General features: G+C 50.2%; 2 protein-coding genes across 2 annotated transcripts; both read right to left on the bottom strand.

The window, feature by feature from the left end:
• Positions 1-1,581: 1,581 nt before the first annotated feature.
• On the bottom strand, positions 1,582-20,214 carry LOC108160787 (tyrosine-protein kinase RYK). Its single transcript, XM_017294994.2, has 10 exons — positions 19,912-20,214; positions 14,972-15,099; positions 14,646-14,883; positions 14,398-14,566; positions 14,173-14,330; positions 13,934-14,088; positions 4,947-5,362; positions 4,745-4,885; positions 4,384-4,680; positions 1,582-4,320 (listed from the first exon to the last, which is right to left on the bottom strand). Exons 1-10 carry the CDS (start codon positions 20,045-20,047, stop codon positions 4,209-4,211), a joined length of 1,950 nt encoding a protein of 649 aa, XP_017150483.2. The 5' UTR covers positions 20,048-20,214; the 3' UTR covers positions 1,582-4,208.
• LOC108160788 (sideroflexin-1-3-like) lies at positions 11,199-12,554 on the bottom strand. Its single transcript, XM_017294995.2, has one exon. It carries the CDS (start codon positions 12,276-12,278, stop codon positions 11,313-11,315), a length of 966 nt encoding a protein of 321 aa, XP_017150484.1. The 5' UTR covers positions 12,279-12,554; the 3' UTR covers positions 11,199-11,312.
• Positions 20,215-22,065: the final 1,851 nt, after the last annotated feature.

Below are 22,065 nucleotides of genomic sequence, written 5' to 3'. Positions count from 1 at the left end.
TATTTAATTGGTTTTGCGCCACAAATCATCAGAATTCATAAATAATAAAGAGCCATAAATGATTTAAAACTGCATGGCACATTTCATGGCCAATTCGGCTCTTTGGCTCTGCCAATTAAATGCTAAATAGATTAAAATTCGAAACTGCCGCGATAAGCCCAATCAGGAATTCTGATTTATGCCTGCCAAGCGGGGTTGTTCACCCCGCACTCTGCCACACATTCCGTGCCACACTGTCCTGACCCACACCAGAGCAGTACCGCTCTTAAGTGCACCATATGGCACCATAGGATAGGGAATTCAATTATTTTGTGACTTAAAAAATGCCTTTGAATGGAACTTGAAATATGTTTCCTTTGCTGCCCCCAGACCGAACTATGTTGCAGAGTGTAAGCAATTTCCTTGCTGCAGCTGCAGCGCCACTAATCGGGGCTGCTATAAATCGATCTGGGCGGACACTCGCGATGCACGGACTAATTGCTCATTAATTACCACACATGATTTCCGAATCAATCAGAATCGGAATAATTACAGATATAATCCTACGTGTGTACGATGGCCCCACACTCCAGCGGTATATGGAGGAGCCACCCATCCCTTAGGGCAAAGGTGGGGTCACCTGTTGGGCTCCTGTCACACTTCCGCTACGGTGCCTAAGCTGTCGGTACCCTGGGGGCACGCAGTGCCAACCATGTTGTTCCACGACAAACTTCCTCCCGGATTTTCCCATTTAGTTTGTTTTGTTTTCTGATTCCGCTTTTTGCCCGCTCAGAGAGCAAACACATAACGCCGCTTTTCCTGCCTCCCCACTGCTTGGGGCTGCCACTCAAAGTCTGTGTCGTTAGTCGTTATGAGAAAGGGGTTGCAAAAAGCGTATGTCCACTGACAGCTCTGAGGACGGGAGGAAAAAATTGACTGGCCCCGGTACTCGGCGAATGCAGAGGGTATATGCAATCTGGCGGGTGCTGGCGGGACAGGCCGTAAGCGATTGTCAGAGAAATGGGGCATGCAGACCATCCAGGACAGCACACATACCGCTAAAAATAATGGGTATTCCCAAGTCGAGGCAGTCGTTGTTAGGCAGTCTTTGTAATTAGAGCGGTTCAAACGAGTCTGGGGAACCAAGGAGAACGGGGGATCATACGCATCTCTCAGTTGTAGACACGCACAGCAAACATGTTGGTCCAAACGAAAGGATGGTGGCCCTGCCGCCGATGACCAGGATCGTTTCAGAGGCCCAAGGGCACACATATTGGAGGGCAGTCCCAGCAGCAGAAATATGAAAGGAACCTATGTAATCTAAAGCACTAAAAGAGCTTCCTGCCTCAACAGATTTTTAAGGCCGGTCTCTTCCAGAGCCCCATGACCGGCGCCCTAGCCCGTTGGCATCGTTGATACGCTCCTGTTGTATGCGTACGTGTCATGGCATGCATCAGGAGCAGCACCCAAGCGCGACTGATCCCAGGACCACTCCCAAGCCCGAGGTTGGACTCCGTAGATGCCACAAGGTGAAAGTGCCCCATACAAACCATCATTTCCTTCATAAATAAAACTAAGAGATTACTCCGTTGGCTGTTTTCGTTTATGATTCAAAAGGAACATTTATTTATTTACTTAGTTCTTTGTTTTTCGCTTTTCGCTTATCGCTTGCTCTCGTTTCACAAAAATTGAATTTCTGTATTTTTCAGTTGCCATTTGACTCTTATGCCACACCCACTCCTCCCATCATCATAGTATAGCATCTTCGGATAGAGCAGATAGAAGGGTATGGGATGGGATGGGATGGGTTTGTGCGGTGTTTACGTGTCGTTTGTCCTAGCAAATACATATTTTTTGAATAAGCCTAAGTCTGGTATTTGCTTTTTGGTTTTTGGTTTTGGTTTTGTTTTTGCACATGCAATCATACAATCATACGGTAGTAGAGTATATCTAAAGTTAGACAGATACGGAGATACATTTATATAAAGAGTTAAAGAGTGAGACATAGAGTGAATGACAATTTGTTTTCCCCCGGGGCTACACACATGTAAATGGGTTCTGTATATCTGAGTGTTGGGTGTAAGTGTATCTGTGTGTGGTGGCTTTAGCTTTAGCTTTTGGTGTATCTGTTTTTTATGTTTTCCTACTTCATTTCCATATTCTTATGCTTCTTCTCCCTTCCGTTCGTTTTGCTGTTAATAGCGTTTACAGTTAGTTTTCAATTAGACGACAAAATATACGTTTAAAGATACATAGATACATACACTCACTTACGCATACACATACATATGTAGGTAGGTATATTTTATAATAAACATGAAACACATTCAGTTAGTTATAGTAGTAGTCGGCAGCTCCTCGTATCTCGTCCTCCCGTCTCTCCCCCCGTTTCCGTATCCGTATCCGTGAAGAGCTCTGAGATGTCTTCTGCTTTTCCTTCTTGCGTCTCCCTGCGTCTCTCTCGCTTGCTCTATTATCTATATCTATCATAAAATTTGTTTGCTCTCGTAGGATATCTGTGTGTATCTGTACGCTGTGTGTGTGTGTGTGTGTGAGGCTGTTGTTGGGTGAGGCGTGTGCTGCCTGGCAGCAGTTAGTGAGTGTGTGTATAGTGTATATTATTCGTAAATGGAGAGATAGTGCCAGTGCCGTTCTGTATTTGCCTTAGTAACATTTTCATTTTCGTTTTCGTTTTCATTTTCCAGTGCGAAGCTTAAGAATAAACCATATAGAGAGCTTAAATAACTACTCGTAGATGAATAAGCAGCTGCCTTGGGATTTATTTGCTATTTCTTGCTTTGTTAGTTATTTCGGTGCTTAACTGTACCATTTATGACATTGAACATTTAAACTACGTTTATCCGGAGCCTTTAGTTATGGCTATGTTTCTTCTTTTCTAGGGAAAACCCTGCGATCGGGCAGGGCTTGGGGTTGGGGCCGTGGGTCTGGTGGGCAACTTTCAGTTGCCTCTTTTCTTGGCTAAAAAAATGGCAAATTAATAGACAACGTACGTAACTCTAGAGAAACAGAAACAGAAATAGAAACAGAAACAATTCCTGAAAAAATTCAACTAAACGCCATAACCTAACAACAAGGACATCTTAAGCTAGGGAATTCGGATCTAGGCCAATTGACAGCCAGGGAAATCGATTCATTCACTATTGATTCGCCCCCCGACTAATGCATGTTTAAAGGGGAGAGACATCTAAAAAAAAATTTTACAACGAAACGATTGCGACACGGGTTTTATCTAAATGAAACATATGTGCGATATCGGCTGAGTGGTGAAAAAGTGAGATGTGAAATGTGAAATGTCAGATGTGTGTTGTGTGCAAGTGTGTGTGCTACCGCTTGTGTGCGTGTGTGGGTGTGTGTGTGTTGGTTGCTTAACAGTTGCTCTGTGCTCTTTCACCTGATTCTGGTACTGTTTTGAACTTCCCTTATGGTACAATACATACATCATATACTCAATAGCCATAATAATAATCAAGGTAAATAAATATATCGCATCGTAACAATTGAGGACAACATTTGAGAACAAAAGATTCTGTATTCTGTTGCCATCTTTCTCCCTCTCTCTCTCTCTCTCTCTCGCTCTACTCGTTTTCCAGGACGTTTTCTTAAATATTACACATTCAATAAAATATGCACATCAATAATTCACATTCAATTATCAATACATGAATATATATTCATTTATCATTTATCTTGTATCGTTATTCGTTTGTTTTGTTTGTTGTATCTGTTTCTGTGTGTATTCCAGTCTGTCTGTGTGTGTGTTTTTGATGTTATTCAATTTCTAGCTACTTAAATGCTCAATCTTATCTCACCCTCAATACACCTGCAGCTATTGCTTTAGCATTCTTTTGGGCTGATGTCAACGACTTGTGAAATTTATTTCCACAAATCTCTGTTGTTTATGTGTGTTCGTGTCTGTGTTGTGTTGTGTCTGCGGCTTGTATCTGTATCTTCTGCTTACGTATCTGGAGTTAGCTGGCTTCTGACTTAATTGGTTTTCTGCGCCGAACTCTAACAGGTAAATTCACATTTAATCTCACATTTAAAATGTAAAAGTTTTCAATTATTTTATCTTAGGTTTCGCCCCGGGCTCTTGGGCACTTGGCCCCCCCACCTCTGACCCCTAACCAGGCGGTGCATCGGCAGCAGCATCAGCATCAGTCTCGGCCTATTGCTCGGTCTTAGACTCTGATTCAGATTCAGATTCAGATTCAGATGTACATGCCCAGGTCGGCATGGAAGTCCTGCAGATACGAGAGCAGCTGCGAGGGCGTTGGCCTCTGCTTGGCCTCGCAGTGCCAGCAGCAGTTCATAACGGTGAAACTGAGGGCAGGAGGTTGATTAGGGCATGACCAGGGGGGCAGGCAATCGGATCGGGTTACTCACAATTCATCGGGGCAATTGACGGGCTGCTCCAGCCGGAAACCGGCAGCCAAGTAATTGGTAAGCTCAAATATGTCCACCTCCTCGTGTGGCATCTGGGCGAGGGTGACCAGCTCCCAGTAGAGGACGCCCAGGGACCAGACGTCACCTTGCGACGCGTACACCTTCTTCTGCAGCGCCTCCAGCGAGAGCCACTTCAGTGGCCGGTTCTCGTTGTCGCCCAGGCAGTCGTAGTCGTCCGGGAAGAGGTCCCGAGACAGGGCGCCGTCGCAGATCTTCACGTACGCCTCCTCATCCACACTGAAACGAGAAGGAGTTGCGGGTGATTGTGAGAGTAGAAGGGCTGGGGCTCTCATCGACTTACTAGCAATTGCGTGTGGCAATATCCCTGTGGATGATCCCCAGGGAGTGCAAGTAGGCCAGTCCCTTGGTGATGTGCAGCCCGAACTCCACCAGCTGGCGGGTGCTGAGGGCTGTGCTGGACTCCCGTGACTGTTGCAAGTACCTTTGGACGGAGAACGGATGCATAGAGAATTCAATGGAAGAAATTTGTCCGGTATACTCACATCTTTAGGTTCCCCTTGGACGGATAGGGATATGCAATCTCTGGCGGTCCGGGCAGCTCGGTGTTGGCCAGCAGCGGGGCCAGGATGTGCTGGTGGCTGACACCGATCAGCAGCGAAGCATCTTGCAGCAGGCAGGCCACCTGGGTGAGCGATGCCCCATCGATGACAGTCTTCACCAGAGCGTCACAGGAGTCGCCCAGCTTGCCGGCGTAGATCCGCCCGAAGGTGCCCTCCTTGACCAGGTGCTCGTAGGTGAGGGCTCCTGGCTGGACGCTGGGAATGCGACGCAGTCGATCCTTGGTCTTCTCTCCGTGACTGGCCATGGTGATGGTGCTGCCACCGTTGACGAAGGCCCCGAAGAGGCTGCCACTGCCACCGATGCCACGGCTGCTCTTTGGAGTGGACATGCTGCAGGGCTGCAGAACAGCATAGAAAGAGAGGAATCGTGTAAGGACTCATATTGTAGCCAGAGTTTTCTATAGTTAGTTTTCATTAGCAGTCTCCCCATCTGTCTGATCCTGTCTGATGAATCTTTAAAAAGATAAGGATTAGTAGCTCCCGAAGACGCTTCCGAGCTGCAATTGCAGCGCTTCAATGGACTCGAAAGTGCCTTCTGCTCAGGGCAGGGTCGGGTCGTGTCTGGTGGAAGAATAGTTGATGACTAGATGGTAAACTGTATAAATTTCCATATTTCCATGCCCAGCTCCAGGACCGGGCCCCCGTTTAATTTGGCTCAAAGATTGGCAAAGCATTCCATTCCCCAAAAGGCCGAATGGGACAGGCAATGGCAATAGCAACAGCAAAGACATTGTATGAGGCAGACGATGGCAGTCGCAACAGCAATTTCAGATGCCGGATTTGCATCTTTCAGTTTGCATCCGTTTACCGTTAGTCATGCACTCGGCTGCGCAGTGCCCCTGCCGCTCCATAGCTAGCTCCTGCGCTCATTCATTTTAATGAATTGAGTTCCGTTTCCGCTCCGAGGCACTTGGCCCGATCCCATCTCCGTCTCCGTCTCCGCCAGCGCCTCGGCCAACCCAAGACGTTGCCATAATTTTCTCTTGCTGCCTTGCTCTCGTCCTTGCTCCTGCCCCTGGTCGCAGTTGTCTTACAGCATGAATAATTTATTGGCTGGCAAAAAAGCTTTAATTCGCCGAGCATTATGTTTGCATAGCCTCGAGGAGGAGCTCTGTAGAGCGGAGCTCAGCTGTAGGAAATTGCTAGCGTTCGTCCTGTGCAAACAAAGTCTGCGAAGTCGGGAAGGAGGAGGGGGGATATCCTCCCATTTGCCATCCCCACTCCCCTTGGATACCAGCCTACGCAGCACATTTATTTTCATAAAACCATTTACAGGCCCACTCCCGAAAAAGAGAAACTCCGGCTAATAAACACAAGAGAAATCACTTCATTTCTCTCACGCTCAAATCTGCATAACTGTGGCGGGGCTCAAGTGGGATCCTCTGGGATCCCAGGGACACTAAATCTTCATCAGAGCAGAGCAGGAGCAGCAGCAGGTGGACGTGGACTGCCCGGGATTCAACTTTTATTAAACCGCCAGCAATATGCGGAGAATTATATTATTTTGCGCGGTCCGGCAATGGCCAAATGGGAGCCACAGGTACAGGAGCAGTAACAGTAGCAGGAGCAGGAGGAATGCCGGACAGGACGACAAGGACCTTCCTGGCATTTAGGACTGGGGCAGGAGCAGGAGCAGGTCGGTAACAATTGCAACAATAACCACAACGACAACAGCCACGACAAAAGGCAATAAAAACAATAGTTGGCTGCCTTTTGTTAGTGAATTTCATTTCATGATTGCCGTCATTGCCACTTTCCCGAAGGGGAAAGTCCCCCCAATGTCCCTGCTTTACCCTGCCTTTCCCCAACTTCGCTCCCGTCTGGTCTGTTTGTGATTTCTGCTGTTTTGTCCTTTATTGTATTTGTCGCTGTTGCTTTCGCCGGGGCTGGCTTCTGTCGTTCTCCTCACAAAGAAAATTCAATTAAAACGCAACAATATCGCACTCCATCATCAAAGCTCCATCCTGAAGGCTGGGATATGTCCCCTGCATGGCTGGGATCTGCCGTGGCTCATCAGTGGGCGCCCCGCCCCGGCTATAAATCCCCGTCGCTCAACATGCAAACTGGATGTCGGTCGCTCCCACGTCCCGGCCCCAAGCCGAGATACAGAAACAATTGTCTGCACCGGCGACGCTTTTATGCGCTCAGACCTTGGACCTTGATCCGGCTGCTGCTTCTGGCTCTGCTTCTCCTCTTTGTATTCAGTCTGACTCCTTTGCCTGTGTTTGGCTTAAACTGGTGGCACCTATGGCCTGGGCCTGGGCCTGGGCCTGGGCCTGGGCCTGGGCCTGGGCCTGGGCCTGGGCCTGGGCGCGTTAATGAGGGCCGCAGAAGTGTAATTCGAATTCAGGTAATCGGTTTGGAATTGGGAATGTGGAATCGGTTAATTGTTATTGACTATTCCCTATCTTATCTGCTTATCTCTTTGCCTATAAATTGGGAAATAGCAATTTCAGCAACATTCATCCCCAATCGCGGGGCAGTACCACTTTATGGGGATTTCTCTCTCTCTCTCAAATTGCAAATGAAAATGTTCGCTTTAGAGACAGGACCCTGGGCGGGGGCATATTAAAAGCCAATGTCGAACGAGGGGTTTTCATTCGAAATTGCCGAAGAGCCGAAATATCTGCCAATTTCCCATCACAGATCTCATTTCGAATTGCCATTGCTATGATACGATGCCGAGGACCGAGTTTGGGCTGGCTTGGTCCTGCTATTAGTCCCCACTGGGCGTCAAGGAGATGACAGGCGTGGAGGCAATGCTGATGGTGGCTTGCAGCTGCTTGGCTTTGTTGTGACATTTCTAATGACAACACCACATGGCTGTCCTGGCTGGTGGGGTGGTTGGCCTGCACATGACGTAAGCACAAGCACACAAAACAGCACATAAAACCTCCACCTCCACCTCCACCCCACACCAGTGCACAAACACGGGCCTGACAGGCGTCTGATTTGCTTATGTCACTTGCAGCTCTACGGCTGCCCGCAGGAACAACAGCCCTGCCTGCTCCTCCCACCTATTTTCCGGTCCGAAAAAACCCGTCCACCACCACCACCGCCACCGCCCCCCTCTCGTTGCTTGTAATTAAAAACGCTTGATGACAATTTTGCCAGGACTGCGCCGACCCCACGTCAGTGACGAGAAAACCAAAATGCAGCTGAAAACTTTTCGGCAACACAAAATTTTCGCACAGTGGCTGGGATGTGGGCAAAACATTTTAATGAAGTTTTCGCGGTGAAACTTTGGTCAACCTCTGATGAAATTTACTTTTTGGGCAGAGAAAACCCCCTTTAAAAGTTCGAAAAGATGCATAAAATTAGTAAACGTATAGAGTACATATGTTTCTCTTTCAGATCCATCTCTTAAAAGTACCTTGATTAGATTTTTTCATCGGCTTTATCGATGTACTGGTTCCACTGTGCAGGCCCAACAAGTTTGAGAGCTGGTCGCAAATTGCTGATGCTGTTGCAAATATTCCCATCTATCCACCGCTGCTTTTCAACGTACCCGACTTGGTGCGGCAGGGAGAGCGGGTTGAGAATATTACGCATACGACCTGTCGCCTTGGCATTAGTGGAACCAATGGCAGCCGAGGCAGGCGGCTTGATGAACCAGAGCCAGTCAGGTGGAGCTGACACAGAGACCAGGACTGGCTCAATTATATTTCAATTTACCTGACAGCAAGAGAGGGAAAGAATCTTTTCCTATTCTGTTTCCCCTAGCTTCTCGTCATCGGAAAAGCCTTTAATCAAGGCCTCGGAATGAGTTTTTCCGGCACTCCTCTGGCTTCTCTTTGCCAGAACTTTCATTATTTTACCATTTCGGGGACGATGCTGCCAGGACAAACTGTGCGCCTTCTAATTTGCTAGAGAGACTAATTTGAATTTTGTTTGATTTATGCCTGATATCGATTGGCCCTCTCCATCAGTTCCGCTCCCCTTTGATGCATGGCATTTTGATGAGGCGATTTAGCCTCGTTAGCCCCGCCATTTAATAAGCGTTTCGGGTCGCACACACAAAAAGGTTCACTCGGCTAATGCATAATTGAAAAGCGGCAAGCGGCAGACCGGCAAAGCGGCAGAGCGGCTCCACGGGCCTGTAAAATGGAGGTGGGGCGGGACAGGCATCCACTTGTAATTAAAGGTGGCGTATACTTAACCCAAGTCATCGTCGCTTACTTGTACACGCACTTAATCACGCGTAATTGCCTTTCAATTACGCATCGCGTGTCCGGGCCATGCCCAACCCGCCCACGCTTTGAGGTCAGCATTTTACAATTTATATACATACGAGTGTACACTGTACTGTGCTCTACAGATTTGCCAGGTTCACAGTTCAGCTTGTTGTTGACTCCGCCAATTAAATCAGTTTGCAATTTTCCGACCAGCTTACGTTGGCCCTGAGGGAAAACCTGGCTATCAGTGGGAAAATATATTATTGGATATCTGTCAACTGAATTCAAGGACAGGGCATTTCCTCATGGTTAATGGACAAAGAACAAGTTCTCTAACTCTGAATTATTTCCATGTAGCTCTGTCGGAATCGGACGCGCTAGAAAGAATGATCTGAGGCCACTCTCTGGCTGCATCCACACCACAGTGTAGTCGGGGAAACAAAAGAAACATCCGCCACTCGGCCAACGGCTTCCGATTGCCTGTCCTGAGGCTGGGGCTGACAGGAAGCAATCAATAGTGTAATGCCAGACAACAGCATCCGCCGCTGTTTGCCTCACCAATCCCATCACCAGGGGATAAATGATGGCGGATCGCAGACTTGGAGTAAAAAAATATCCCCTGGGGGTCGGATAATTTGTCAACCTTTGGTGACGGCTCGGCCTTTGTTCAACGGTCAACTCTTTGGAGTCGCCACCTGCCACGATAGCCATTAAGTGTCCATCCTTTTCATTTCCATAAAGCTTTTGTGCCGAGTGTAAATAATGTGTTTTAATCAAAAAGAACAACAGTGGGATATCCATTAACGGAGTACGTGTCACCAAATTCTTCTGCAAACTGCGGACTGGTACCTGGAAAGCTCCAGTCTATCCCCCCAGCGCTGGGGAGGTTGACTTTGCCCCATGCGGCGCGCGTCATTTACTGGTTTAATTACAAATTTCTTTAATGGGGCGACGACAACATTTTAAATTAGCTCCTGCTCCCGCTCATCCCCATCCCAATCCTCTCTCTGTCATTCGCTGATGCAGAAATCTCCATAAAACACCGCGACATGCTCCAACCTCCACGGAAATTAATTTCCTTTGCTCTTTCCTTCATCCCTTCTCTGCCTTTTTGTTTTTGCTCACGCACTTGAAAAACTATTGCTTTGCGGATGCCATTCAAAAGCCACTTTGTTGTTGGCTCCTCCTCAAGCCCCTACTAACCGATTCCAAGCCAATATCCTAATATCTCTCTGCCACGAAATCTATTCTGCCACTGAATATGGCATCTGCTCTCCACTCTCTCCTCGTGGAGCTCAATCTTTTGTTGGATGGGGCTGCAATAATATTTTGCAAGTGTTTATAAACAAGCACAAAGCCATGTTTTAACAGCTGTAGTCCGTAGGCGAAGTCTGGTTTCGCTGCCGTTTTTTATTGTTATACTCCTCTACCATTTCTCCACCCTCTGCACCCCCCTATCCTTTGTTAGAAGCTCCCTTGCACCCGTTGCCGTTTGCTAAACTTTTGCTGCACATTAAAGCAATTTGGCCAACATTTATGGACTGATTTAATAGAATCTAAGGGAGTGGTTTGCCAGAGGGGCAAAGGAAGGGCTCCACTCCACACACAAATGAGATATTTCCACACAACTGAACAGAGCAGACTCTGTGTGTCTGTGTGCACTTGGATATAATTGTTTGACTAAATGAGTGCGCACCGTCCCCCTTGCTCTATATGTTTGTGCCCCCAAATGGTGCTACACTTCGCTTAACGCTCACACATGTATGTGGCAAGAGGAGAATGGGGAGGGGAGGCCACTGAATGGGGAACAGAACAACAATAATTATGGCAAGCACCCTCAGACCCCGACCGCCTCTCCACTTGCATGGACCCTTCCTATCGCATCTCCCCACCACCCCTGACTCTGACAAGGGAACGATAAGAATGGGTAAGAGAATTCATTTAATTCATTCATGTGGCATCCTTCCGCTGCGAGTAGATAAAGCTGAGCTGATGTGACTCTTCTGGTATGTGTAAATATATTTATGTCTGGAAAATGTCTTTTAAGTGCGTGAAATGCATGAGCAAATAGATAAATGACTTTGGCAGGCTTCTAAATTTGCAGCTGATCGGCTTACAAGCCCTTGTTGTACCACACGGTGTCCAGGTCGGGACGTTTCTTCTGAATATTTTCGCGCACCTTCTTCTCCAGGCTGGACACCTTGATGGCAGCACGCTGGCTGAAGAACGCACAGCCGAGGGGTGTGGCAAAGATTAGCACAAAGCCGCAGAACAGAGTTTGGATGGGAGCATTCCATTTCGGGTATTTGGCCAGGAACCCCCTCTGCTCCAGCACGTTCATCATTACCGGGGTCATAGTCATGCCCGGTATGGCCATGCCGATGCGACTCAATATAACAGCCGTGATTCCCAGGCAGGCGGCCTTCCTGGATACGCCCACCTCCGTGTTCTTCTCATCCAGCAGTACGACCCCGTTGCGAATCTCCTGCATGCGCATGCACGGAATGTTAATGCAGTTGCCGGCGGCCACGGCCACCAGTGGGACCAGTCGACCCACCAGCGGACTCATCTTCTTTACGGCCCGGTTGAGGGACAGCGCCGTGGCCAGGGCTCCGCTGGTGGCCAGGCAGTACGAGGTCATTAGCTGGGACTTGCTGACGGGCGAAGCGCCCGACCGATTTGTGTAGTTGACGATGGCGTTGAAGGTTTGATTGAACCACTGCCAGAAGACAACGGCGCGAGTGGTCTTGTAGAAGGCCATCATGCCGCCAGTGATGAACGTGTTCATGGGCATTTGCGCCGACATCCGGCCAATAATGATCTGCCTCTCGCCCGTCTCCGGATGAAAGGCTGAATCGTACAGGTACTTTGCCCGCCACACGTCGTCAATCGTCTCGCACTCGGGTACGTCCTTGCCGGCTCTGTACTTCAACACGATCTGGCGGGCCTCCTCCAGCTTCTTGTTGGTGGCGAGCACATTGAGGGGATTGGTGACCAGAAAGAAGTGCTTCGCCCTGCCCAAATACGTACTCTGGTCATATTTGGGCTGATCAATATCCACACGCGGAAGTGGGGCCATTTTCCAAACCGTAAATAACAATTTAGAATTTTGTTTGTTTACAAATTACTAATGGATTGCCGTCATTTCAATAGAATGTCGATGACTCTTCCTGGATGGCGCTCGGTGGGGTCCAAAGATCCTGAAGTGTCCTGTTCTGCCACAACGACTGGACCACTCGCTAGTCAACAAGTTTCTTCAGAGTTCGTTTCACATTCGCATAAGAATTTTGAAATACATCGTTTTCCTAATCTGGTTGGTGCTTTTGAATTGACTGCCAGCTGTCAAGCCAGTGTGTGTGTGTGGCATGGCCTCCCCACCCAAAATGACTATTAAATTGAAGTCTAAACAAACAGAAATCGTTGAGCAAAAATTCCCGAGGGTAAGGCCCCGAACAGAGCACCTAAAAGTTCCCGCAAGTTTTCCTGGAAATTGAATATTTAATTATGCAACGATGGAAATGGCGTCGGAACTTGGTGACGAAAATGGGCCCAGACATAATGAGGATAGTGAGGAGAGGGGAGGAGTATGGGAGATAAAAGGGCCTCCCCCCCGCAATCTCTGGGAGAAGACAGAGTCGGTTCTGGAACAGTCTGAGGAATGTTTACAAGGAAAATAATTGCGAGGCTGCTAAATAATTTATTCTAATTTCTAGGAGATTTTCACAAAACCAAAAAGTTAACTTTCCCGAAAGAAATGCTAATGTTGTGTCCCTAGAGGGGGAGAGGAGGAGGACATTAGACATCGGGTCACAGCCATCCGATGGGAGGGGGCTATTTCTCGGTTCATTTTGAGGGAAAACTAAGGGATTTATTGGGTAGATAAGTGAGGTTCTGATGGCTGTTTGGGTTAGTTTGGATTCAGTTCTGCTCGAGGGAAAACGACGAAGGGCGGGCCCGTGGGTGGCAGTCGCTCGATTTGAAACAAAAGCAAAGATACCGAGGAGCGGCAGACTGTCTGCGTCTGCCTCTGCCTCCATGGAGCACCTTTCGCTTATCTAAACAGTGACCTTCTCCTCATCCCCAGCACTCTCTACGCTCCACTCTCCAGTTACCCACACGGGAGTACTCCCATCACATCCTTCACCTCTCCAGGCACTGGGTTTCTGTGTCGTCTGTGCCCGCTCGTCCACGTCCCACGTGAGGTATGCACCGGTACGTGAGTGCCACACAGAACTTGCCCCAGCCAAAGCAGACAGAGACGCAGCAACCAGACATCCTTGAAGGGTGTGGGGGAGGGGGAGGCAGGCAAAGCCGCATATTTATGAATGGCTCTGCTCTTGTTTCGAGTTAACGCACTACGGGAGCTTTATCAGCTCGTAAATATAAATTAGAATTTAATTTTTATCGTCGAGGAAAGGTGGTTGAAGAAGAGGAAGGGGAGGGGGAGGGGGAGTGGGATGCGCCCCTGCCTGGGGAGCAATCGTGTGGTGCTTCGGACAAATTAGAGTGGAGTAGCGCCATGGCAACCCCGCAAGGAGACTCTGCTTCAACGGGATTCATTTCCATCTCCATTTGGCTGCCACGTGCCGCAATATTTCAAAGGCTTTGATTTACCCGTGGGCAGCTCGCAGCTCCCAGTCCCTGTCCGATCCCGATCCCAGTCCGAATCCCATTTCCAATCGAAATCAACCCCCTTGGGGCTGTTAATGGGGATAGTTCTCTATCGGCTCTCACCTGGGTCAGCGTCAGCTGCGAGGAGGCGTAGTAGGATATCCTCGAGGGACAGATCGACTCTGGCTTCGAGTAGATTGTTTCTCCGGCCTGCGTCTGGTCCCCCATCGGCAGCAGGGCGGTGGCGTAGGGCGTCGGGATGGGGGAGCTGCGGAAACCTGTAGAGTGGATGCGTTAGGACAGGGGTTAGGATAGTGGCCAGTGGTGGGAGGAGAGGGGGGCACGGGGCTGGGATAACTCACGGTCGAATATGCTGCACGACTTCTTGGTCTCCCCGGGGTATTTGTTGAGGCTGGCGATGGTCGCGTAGGAGCCGGTGGCACTCGGTGGCCGTCCGAGCGGGTCGAGGCGGATGAAAACGTTCTGGTGGCTGCCGTAGGCCGCAGTGGTGAAGCTTGTGCTGTGGAGAAGGCAGAGGAGGAGGTGTTGATGCTGAGGAGAGAGAGTAATGGGGGGGGATTGCTTACTGAAGCGAGTCCTGGCGAAGCTGCTTGCGAGCCCGCAAATACATCATGCTGGCCACGAGGCCCACGGCCAGGACCAGGCCGAGGGCACAGGCTGCGGCACTCAGCAAGGCAGGGCCCTGGGAGGGGGCATGGGCGGGGGCCGGCGATTGGTTCGGTTCGGGTGAGATGCCTGTTGATTGGAGGAGATGGATGGTGATGGATGAGATGCATGTGATCCCTGTGGCAGTGCGAGCGATGGTGAGACCTACCCTTGGCACAGATCTTGTTGCGCTTGAAGTGGAGCCTGGTGTCGTTGAAGCGCGGGGGTCCTCGCACCACCATGTTGACGTTGACGGGCAGCTGGAGGCTGGCGTTGCCCGTGCACGGCAGGTACACCAGGAAGGACTCGATCTCCTGCGGCACCAGGCCCTTGTGGGGGATGCTCAGCGTCGGGGTGCCCAGGGCGTCCTGGTCGTTGGCGTACTCGATGCTGATGGCGTAGGGCAGCTGTGTGGGGAGGGCGACGGTTCCACCAGTTAGATTTGGATGGATTGGGGGTGGATGGTAGTGCCTGGTGTCAGGTCAGGTGTCTTACCGGATAGGCGATGAGGCTCTGCCAGGAGAACTCCAGCTCGTGGACGTCCGCGGGCACCGGGACGGTGAAGTGCATCGCGTATGTGTTAATGGATCCCTCGTGCACGTAGAACAGATCCGCCTCGAGTCCTGCGAAGGATGAAAGAAGCGAGAGAATCAGAAGCAGAATCAGAATCAGAATGAGCGTGGGGGATGCGGATGCGGATGCAGTGCAGACATAAAGGGAAAGTTTCCTCGCAATTTGCTTTGGCACACCCCCTCCATTAGCGCGGCCTTCATCCTGGCTCCAGGACTCCCCCCCCCCCCCCCCGGCCACCCCCTGCTGAGCAAACTTTGTGCATTTGCTGTTTACTCGCCCCTCAAGTCCCTTGCCAGCGCCCTTGAGCGGAAATTGATTTTCTCTTCAACACAATGGAACGGGCGAAGGGTGGGGGAAAAGGTGGCAAGGAAGAGGGTGTTGCACGAGGTGACAGCACTGGCGGGGAAACAAAACCCTAAACCCAAGACACAATAATAATCGAAATCGAATCCGTCACCAGCAGACGACGATGCGGGTCGCGGCGCAGGATCTGGGATTCCGCCAAATGAGGGAAGGGAAGGCATACTGGGGCAAGGGCTGGCCAGGGAGGGGAGGAGGGAGGGGTGTATTAAAAGGTGTCAAATGCTGTCCTAGCTCGACTCCGACAGCGACTCCCGCCACTTTATCGAGTTGTGGAATCATCTTTCATTGGGCAGGGGAGTCCTGAAGAGTTCTGGCCTCAGTCCAGAACGCTTTCCAATCCTCTCCCCATCCTGCCTAGCCCCCCGCTGGCAATGAAAGACGAGCTGCTTGAGTTAAAACGACGTGAAATTAAATTTCTTCATCCGCTTTCATTGTTGCTCCTCCTGTTCCTCATCCCCTGCTCTGCTCTGCTTATCCCCCCGCCCCATTGTGGTGCATTATTTACTCCCGAGTATCAGAATAAGCTTCGTCCTCTCACGCTTTTCAGGGATGCAGGGGGAGTGCTGTTTGGTCTCTTCAACTTTCCGCTACTTCTGCTCCTGGCTGTGCCTCCGCCTCAGACTCTGCCGGATGTTGAATGTTGCCATTCCGCTTCCGGCAGAGGCAGAGGCAGCGGCAGCGGCAGCGGCAGAGGGCAGAAGGAGTGTAGTGTGCATTTGGAATAGAACAAAGCGCTCTCCGTGCTGCTTAAAACAATTTTAAATCCAATTACAGACCAAGAAAAGCGCTTTTCGTTCGCTTTCATCCTTCAACCTGGCCTCTCCTTAAAGCATCTCCATCTTCCGACTGATCCAGTGCTCCAGCTCCATCTTCAGCCCCGTCTTCTGTTTCTATTGCTATTTCCATTTCAGTTTGGATTCGTTTTAGAGTCCCAAATTGCTTTACCCCCCACAGCGTACGCTGCTCTGATGTTGCCCCAGACTCTGTGGCAGAGTGGGACAAGTGTGGCACTTTCCTTTGGCTGTGGCTTTGGCGATGGGCGAGTGCGAGTCCTTCAGTCACCTGGTAGCTGTTTTTTCCCTCTCCCAGGGAGTGATCTGTCCTATCAAACCCCAAACATAGCCCACAAGTGACTCCACTGCCATCAAATATGCACAAACATGCGAAAAGGACAGTTCCACTCAGGCATTTCTTGTCAAAGGACATCCCCCACAAACCGTTCTGCAAAGGGTGGAAGGGTGCAAGGGGTAGGGGGTTGCACTTGCGACAGCCTCAATTAATTCAGTTCCCTCATCTCGATTGGCCTCTTTGGGACAACAATCCTCAACTGCGCTTTGAGCATCCCGAATTGGCATTCCCACCCACACCCACACCTCCCGCTCTCCTATCTCCTCCTGCAAGTGTCTCCCCTCCCCCACCGTTGGCCGTGTCGAAACTTTGCTCGTCTTTCATATCACGCGCTTTTCCCTCGCCTTCGACTTCCCGTTCCTGCCGTTCCTGCCAGTCGCTGCTGAACTTTTCCTGCAAAAGTTTTCCTCGCTTATGATTCCCCTCCTGTGCGGATCCCCCTTTGCCATAATTATAATACCTGCGATTGCAATTGTCTGAATGACTCCGCCGCACACACGTGACGCTGCAACCGCAACTTGGATGCAGGGAAGGGAGCGAGGAGAAGACTTGGCTGGAGCTGGAGACTAGAGAGGATTGGCTGGAGCCTGGAGACTGGTGGAACATAGTTCTGGCATGGCCCAGAGCACAGACACAAAATTTACATAAAAGATTAAGAGGATAATTAGTGTCATTAGTGCGGAGACAGCATCCCATTTAACCCCCCTCCACTCCCCATTCTCTGGGGATTGCAGTGGCACCTTGTCGCTGATTAAGGGTCCCTGTGATTGTGATTGTCCTTCGAATCAGAGGCGAGAACCGCCCAATTGGCACAGATTCCGAGGCCCTTCCGCCACACCCTGCCTGGCAAGGCAATCGTGATGGATTCCAAGTGTCGAGCCACCCCTGGAATGGACCTGTGAGGGATCTTATGGACCCAGAGGGTGGAGCGGGGCGGGGGCATATTAATGTGGAGATTTTCGGACTGTTTTCTATTCATTAAAAATAATTTTCTTTTGCATTAACTTTTCATTTGAGGGGAAATTTCCTCCGTTCACTCTCTGAAGGTTGAGCTCTGTCCAAAGGGGGTGTAGTGTGGGCTGAGGGGCAGCTGGTCCGAGGGGGGGACGCAGGAAAAAGGAAAAGTGTGCACATCAAAGCGAAACTTGTTGAAATTGCATTTTTACGCACCCTTGAACCGGGAAAGTCTTGAAGAGATGGAAGGGAGGGGGATGGGGAGGGGGATGGGGAGTGGGTGTGGGTGTGGGTGTGGGTAACGGTGTCGGTGTCGGTGTCGCTGGCAACGAATGCGGAAAAGAGGAAAAATGCTCACGTTACTGGGACAACAGAAGAGAACAGAAATTGAACTCAGAGGCGGAAAATCTTCAACAAAAGCGTAAGAAATATTTAATTTTTATGTTGTCGTCACTTCATAGAAGATGGGTGTGGAAGGGGCATTCCATGCCATGCCCAGAAGGAGCAGGAATCGGGGAATCGAGAGGCGGACTGCGGCAATCGTCGAACTTTGCTTACAGTTCCATGGCAGTGGCAGACACCGAGGATGGAGGCACATATTGCTGGAGGGAGTCCTTGGTTCCATTTTCATGCAACAAGATGGTTTTGGGGGGACCAGGAGGTAGCTGGAGCTGGAACTGAATGTGGGGTTGGAGCTGAGCGGAGCTGGGTCGTCGTGCAACCATGACGAGCCGTCCTTCCAGTTGAAACTGAAGAGAGTAGCCAGGGGGGATTGAAATGGTGGAGGTGGAGGTGGAGGTGGTGGCAGGGGTTGTGTGGGTCAGTTTGTTTGATTTCAAGCTGCCTCTTAATTTTCCTCCCCAAAGCAGGACCAAAGGGAGGGGTGTTAACTGGTAGTTAAAAACATAACGAGCCATCGACAGGGGTAAGGGATGATAAATCGAAAAGGAGCTGGGGGTTGGAGTTGGAGTGCGACAAGGCGGAAGGAGAGGAAAACTCCAAGCAATCGAGCAATGGAAATTCCAAAGAGCGACAAACAAAGTGGAAAATCTTTTGAGTTGTCGCTAATGAAATTCGATTTGCACGGACGGCCAGTGGTAGGGAGTGGGTGGGGGTGGTGAGGAGAGGAGGCTCTTTGTGAGCCGCAGTTGACAGGAAGGTGCCTGTATTCATGCCCCATCGGCCTCGAATGCAATTGAAAGCCTTCAAAGGGGGGTGGAGGGGAGTGGTTGCATTCAGGAGGCGGTGCAAGTAGAGGAGGGCATCAGCAGGAGCTGGAGCAGGAGTCGGTGGAGAGCCGCTCATTCATTCATCCATCAATCAAGTATCCATCTCCTTTTCCTTTTCCATTTCCATTCCCACTTGATGTTGATGTGGATTATTTTTGGGCCATCAACTAATTGAAGTGCCTCTGATTCGGCAACTAGGAAACGGAGGGTAAGTGGCAGAGGCGGGGGCGGGGGCGGGGGCACAGCCGAAGCCTGCATAATGAGATGGAAGCCTTTATGCTCCAATTACAGTTAAGTGCCGGAAAATGCTGTGACCAGCTAAGCGACGAATGATGGACTGGCGGCCAGGAACTAGGCCACCTCTCCTCTCCACTTCTGCCCACTCCCCCCCCTTTGCTCGTAATTTGGGAGCTCCACTTGCCTCTCCCTCTCCATCTCTCAATTTCCATTCCGATTCCGATTCCTGTGATCCATTAATCAACCTGAGGAGCAGGAAAATCGCGAGCCAAACGACAGGCACGGCCAGGAGGCCATTCCGCTGTGGCACGTCGAATGATTCCTGCTATGTCTATGGCCGGATAACGAAGAGGGAGGGGCAGAGGAGAGGCCGTCTTGGCCTTGGCTCGATCTGGAGCCGGCGCCATCAATAACAGGAATTCGCGTGAAGCAACAAACGGGAAAACAAGAAAACAAACAAACGGAACACAACGGAACGGAACAGCAAAACAACATGGAAAGTGGGCTGGAGAGGGTGATGGAGTGTGGGGTGGCTAAGCAGGGTGGTGGCAGGAGGGGAAGGAGGCAGGAAAAGCTACTTGCAGCTGTCAGCGAGGCGGGGGGAACGGGGAACGGAAATCGATTTGTGTGCGATTTGTTCTGTTTTCCCACTTCCATACACCCCCCACTGCTCCCCCCCCCCTCCCACCCTCTCCGGTCAAGTATAATTTCAGAACTATTAATGACTATGATATGGCCCTGTGTTGGTATTGTGTTTTCGTGCTCGGGGATCATTGAATGTGTCCTGTCGCACTTTGTCCCCAAACTATTAATCATCGCTCAGGGTGGGAGCGGGGGTGGGGCAAGTCTGACTGAAGGGGGGCGTGTCAGTCTGAGGTTTGTCCCCAAATCGAAAGGTGGTTTCATTAAGGTTAGAGGGGGACTGTAACTGGAATTGAGAACAGGACTTACCCATCAGTTTCATCACCTCGTGGTGGCTGATGAAAATGTTCAGATATCCTCTGACCAAAGGCGTCCGCCAAGAGGCCAACGAGAGGCAGAGGAGCAGCAGCGGCAGGGAACGGGAACGGGCTCTGAAGCAGGCCATAACGATGTCTAGTGGGGGCAGGGAGCAGTTAATAAATTGTCAGAGCATGTGCCCAGCATTTCAACAGCTCCTCTTCTCCACGTCCTCCCTCGGGTGGCAGCCAATCTCCGTGTGTGGCCACTGAAGCGTCGAGAGTGGGTGGAGGTCGCTTCCGTTTCCGATGGGGGGGGGGGGGGGGGGGGGGGGGGGGGGGGGGGGACTTTTCTGCTGTTGAAACTGATTTGAATCCAGTTACTCCTCTTCCTGCTGTTGGTGCCACAAACAGCAGCCCAGAGCCGAGCAGGACAAGCGATGCGCCTCGAAGAGAAGCGTTAGAATCAAATTCCAACTGCTGCTAACAGTTCCGGATGGAATGGGGTCGCTCTGCCGAAATTTGCAACTTTTCAGCCTCTTCCTCTCTGAGCCGGGCTGTTCCAGCTCCCGGACTTTGCTCAACTTTTCCTATTTTGTTTTGCCTGCCGCTGTTTTGCTGCTGCTGCTGCAGCTGCAGTTGCTGCCGTCCTCCTCCTCCTTTGGATTCTGCCTTCACCTCGCCTCAGCGTGTCCGCCACGTTCGGCTCTGGCAGAGTTTTCCCGGACTTTTATTGGCTGAGCTCCTGTCAACTGCCCGTGCCTTTTCCCCTGATCCTGCTGTGCCTTCTCCTCTCTGCTCTGGTGTGTTGTTTTGCGGATTCCTCCTGTCACATTGACCACTTGATGGCGTAGAAAAACTTTCCCTACCCCGTTGTCGGCGTCCTTTCACAGTATATTCTTCGTCGTGGTCCTGTTCCTGTTGAATAGAAAGTGATTTAGTTTAGTTCAGTCAAGTCGAGAAGCTGCAAAAAAAGTTGCAAATATTGTGGAAGAAGCTGCGGAAGGAGACAGATTAGGAGGGATTAGATGGGGGCGAGTGCGTGGTCCTGTGGTTGAGTGATTCCCATCCAGAGTCAACAATTTGTAAATGCGAATTTTAGAGTATTTCAGGGAATAAAAACTTTGCCCGATGTGCTAAAGTAATTATAAACTTGAGGGGAGATTAACAGCTTCCAGGATTCTGGAGGGTCTGCATCCGTCAGACTTCACTTACATCACACACACACACACACATTTTGTGGCATGTGTGGGGAGGGGGAGAGTGGTAATATTTATGTGTTTGTTTGGCATAAATTATGAACTGGAAAAAGGGAACAAGTTTTGGCATTCGAAATGTTTGTGGCTCAAGTGGTTGGCCCTTGCCCTCTATCCCCGCTACCCCGCCACCCCTCCGTGGCACTGTTTATTCAGCTGTTCCTGCCCCTCAATCCCTGCTGGTTGCGTGTGCAGGTAGCTCGAGTGGAATTCCAACTGCAACATGGAGCAGCTTGGAGGGTGGAACAGGGGGCAGCCTACGCTGTAGGCATGACAATGGAAGAGGGAGCTGGGGAAAAAGAACAGTAGAGTGGCTCCAAAATGAAATTGTTGCCAAGAAGCAGCAGCAATTGCTCCACTTGCCCCAATCTCCACGGGAATGCTCTCCTCTTCTGCATCTCTTTCTCCACTTTAATTCCTTCTCTTCCTTTTTCTAGCCGCAATAAAAATCGAAATCGGAAAAGTTTGTAGCCTTCGCTTTCCCATTTCCCATTTCCCTAGTCTCTTTTCTGGCTCTGAACATTTTGGAATCTTAAAGTTTTACAAGCGGAAGATAGTTGTGGCAGTGGGCGGAAAGGGGGTGGGGCGTAGCCTTCGAATTCTGCGGCCATTTTAATTAAACTTATCTGCGGCCAAAAAGCGCCGCAGGATGCCAAGAAGGCACTTGATTAAGAGCCAGATCAACATCAGCATCACCATCACCATCTCCATCATCGTCATCATCATCATCATCCAGAGGGGGATAAGGAAAAGGATTCACGTCTGCAGAAGGGGGACGAATCCTTCGGCATTCGAAGCCATTCAACGAATGCATTCATTAATAATTCAAAAGACAAACAAACGCAGGCGAATGTGAATGCGAATGCGAATGCGAATGGGAGTTGGGAAGAAGAGAGGAGAAGAATTCCAGT

Source organism: Drosophila miranda, chromosome 3, assembly GCF_003369915.1.
Source record: "Drosophila miranda strain MSH22 chromosome 3, D.miranda_PacBio2.1, whole genome shotgun sequence".
NCBI classification, from domain to species: Eukaryota; Metazoa; Arthropoda; class Insecta; order Diptera; family Drosophilidae; genus Drosophila; species Drosophila miranda.
This window is presented reverse-complemented; position numbering and strand designations above follow the sequence as displayed.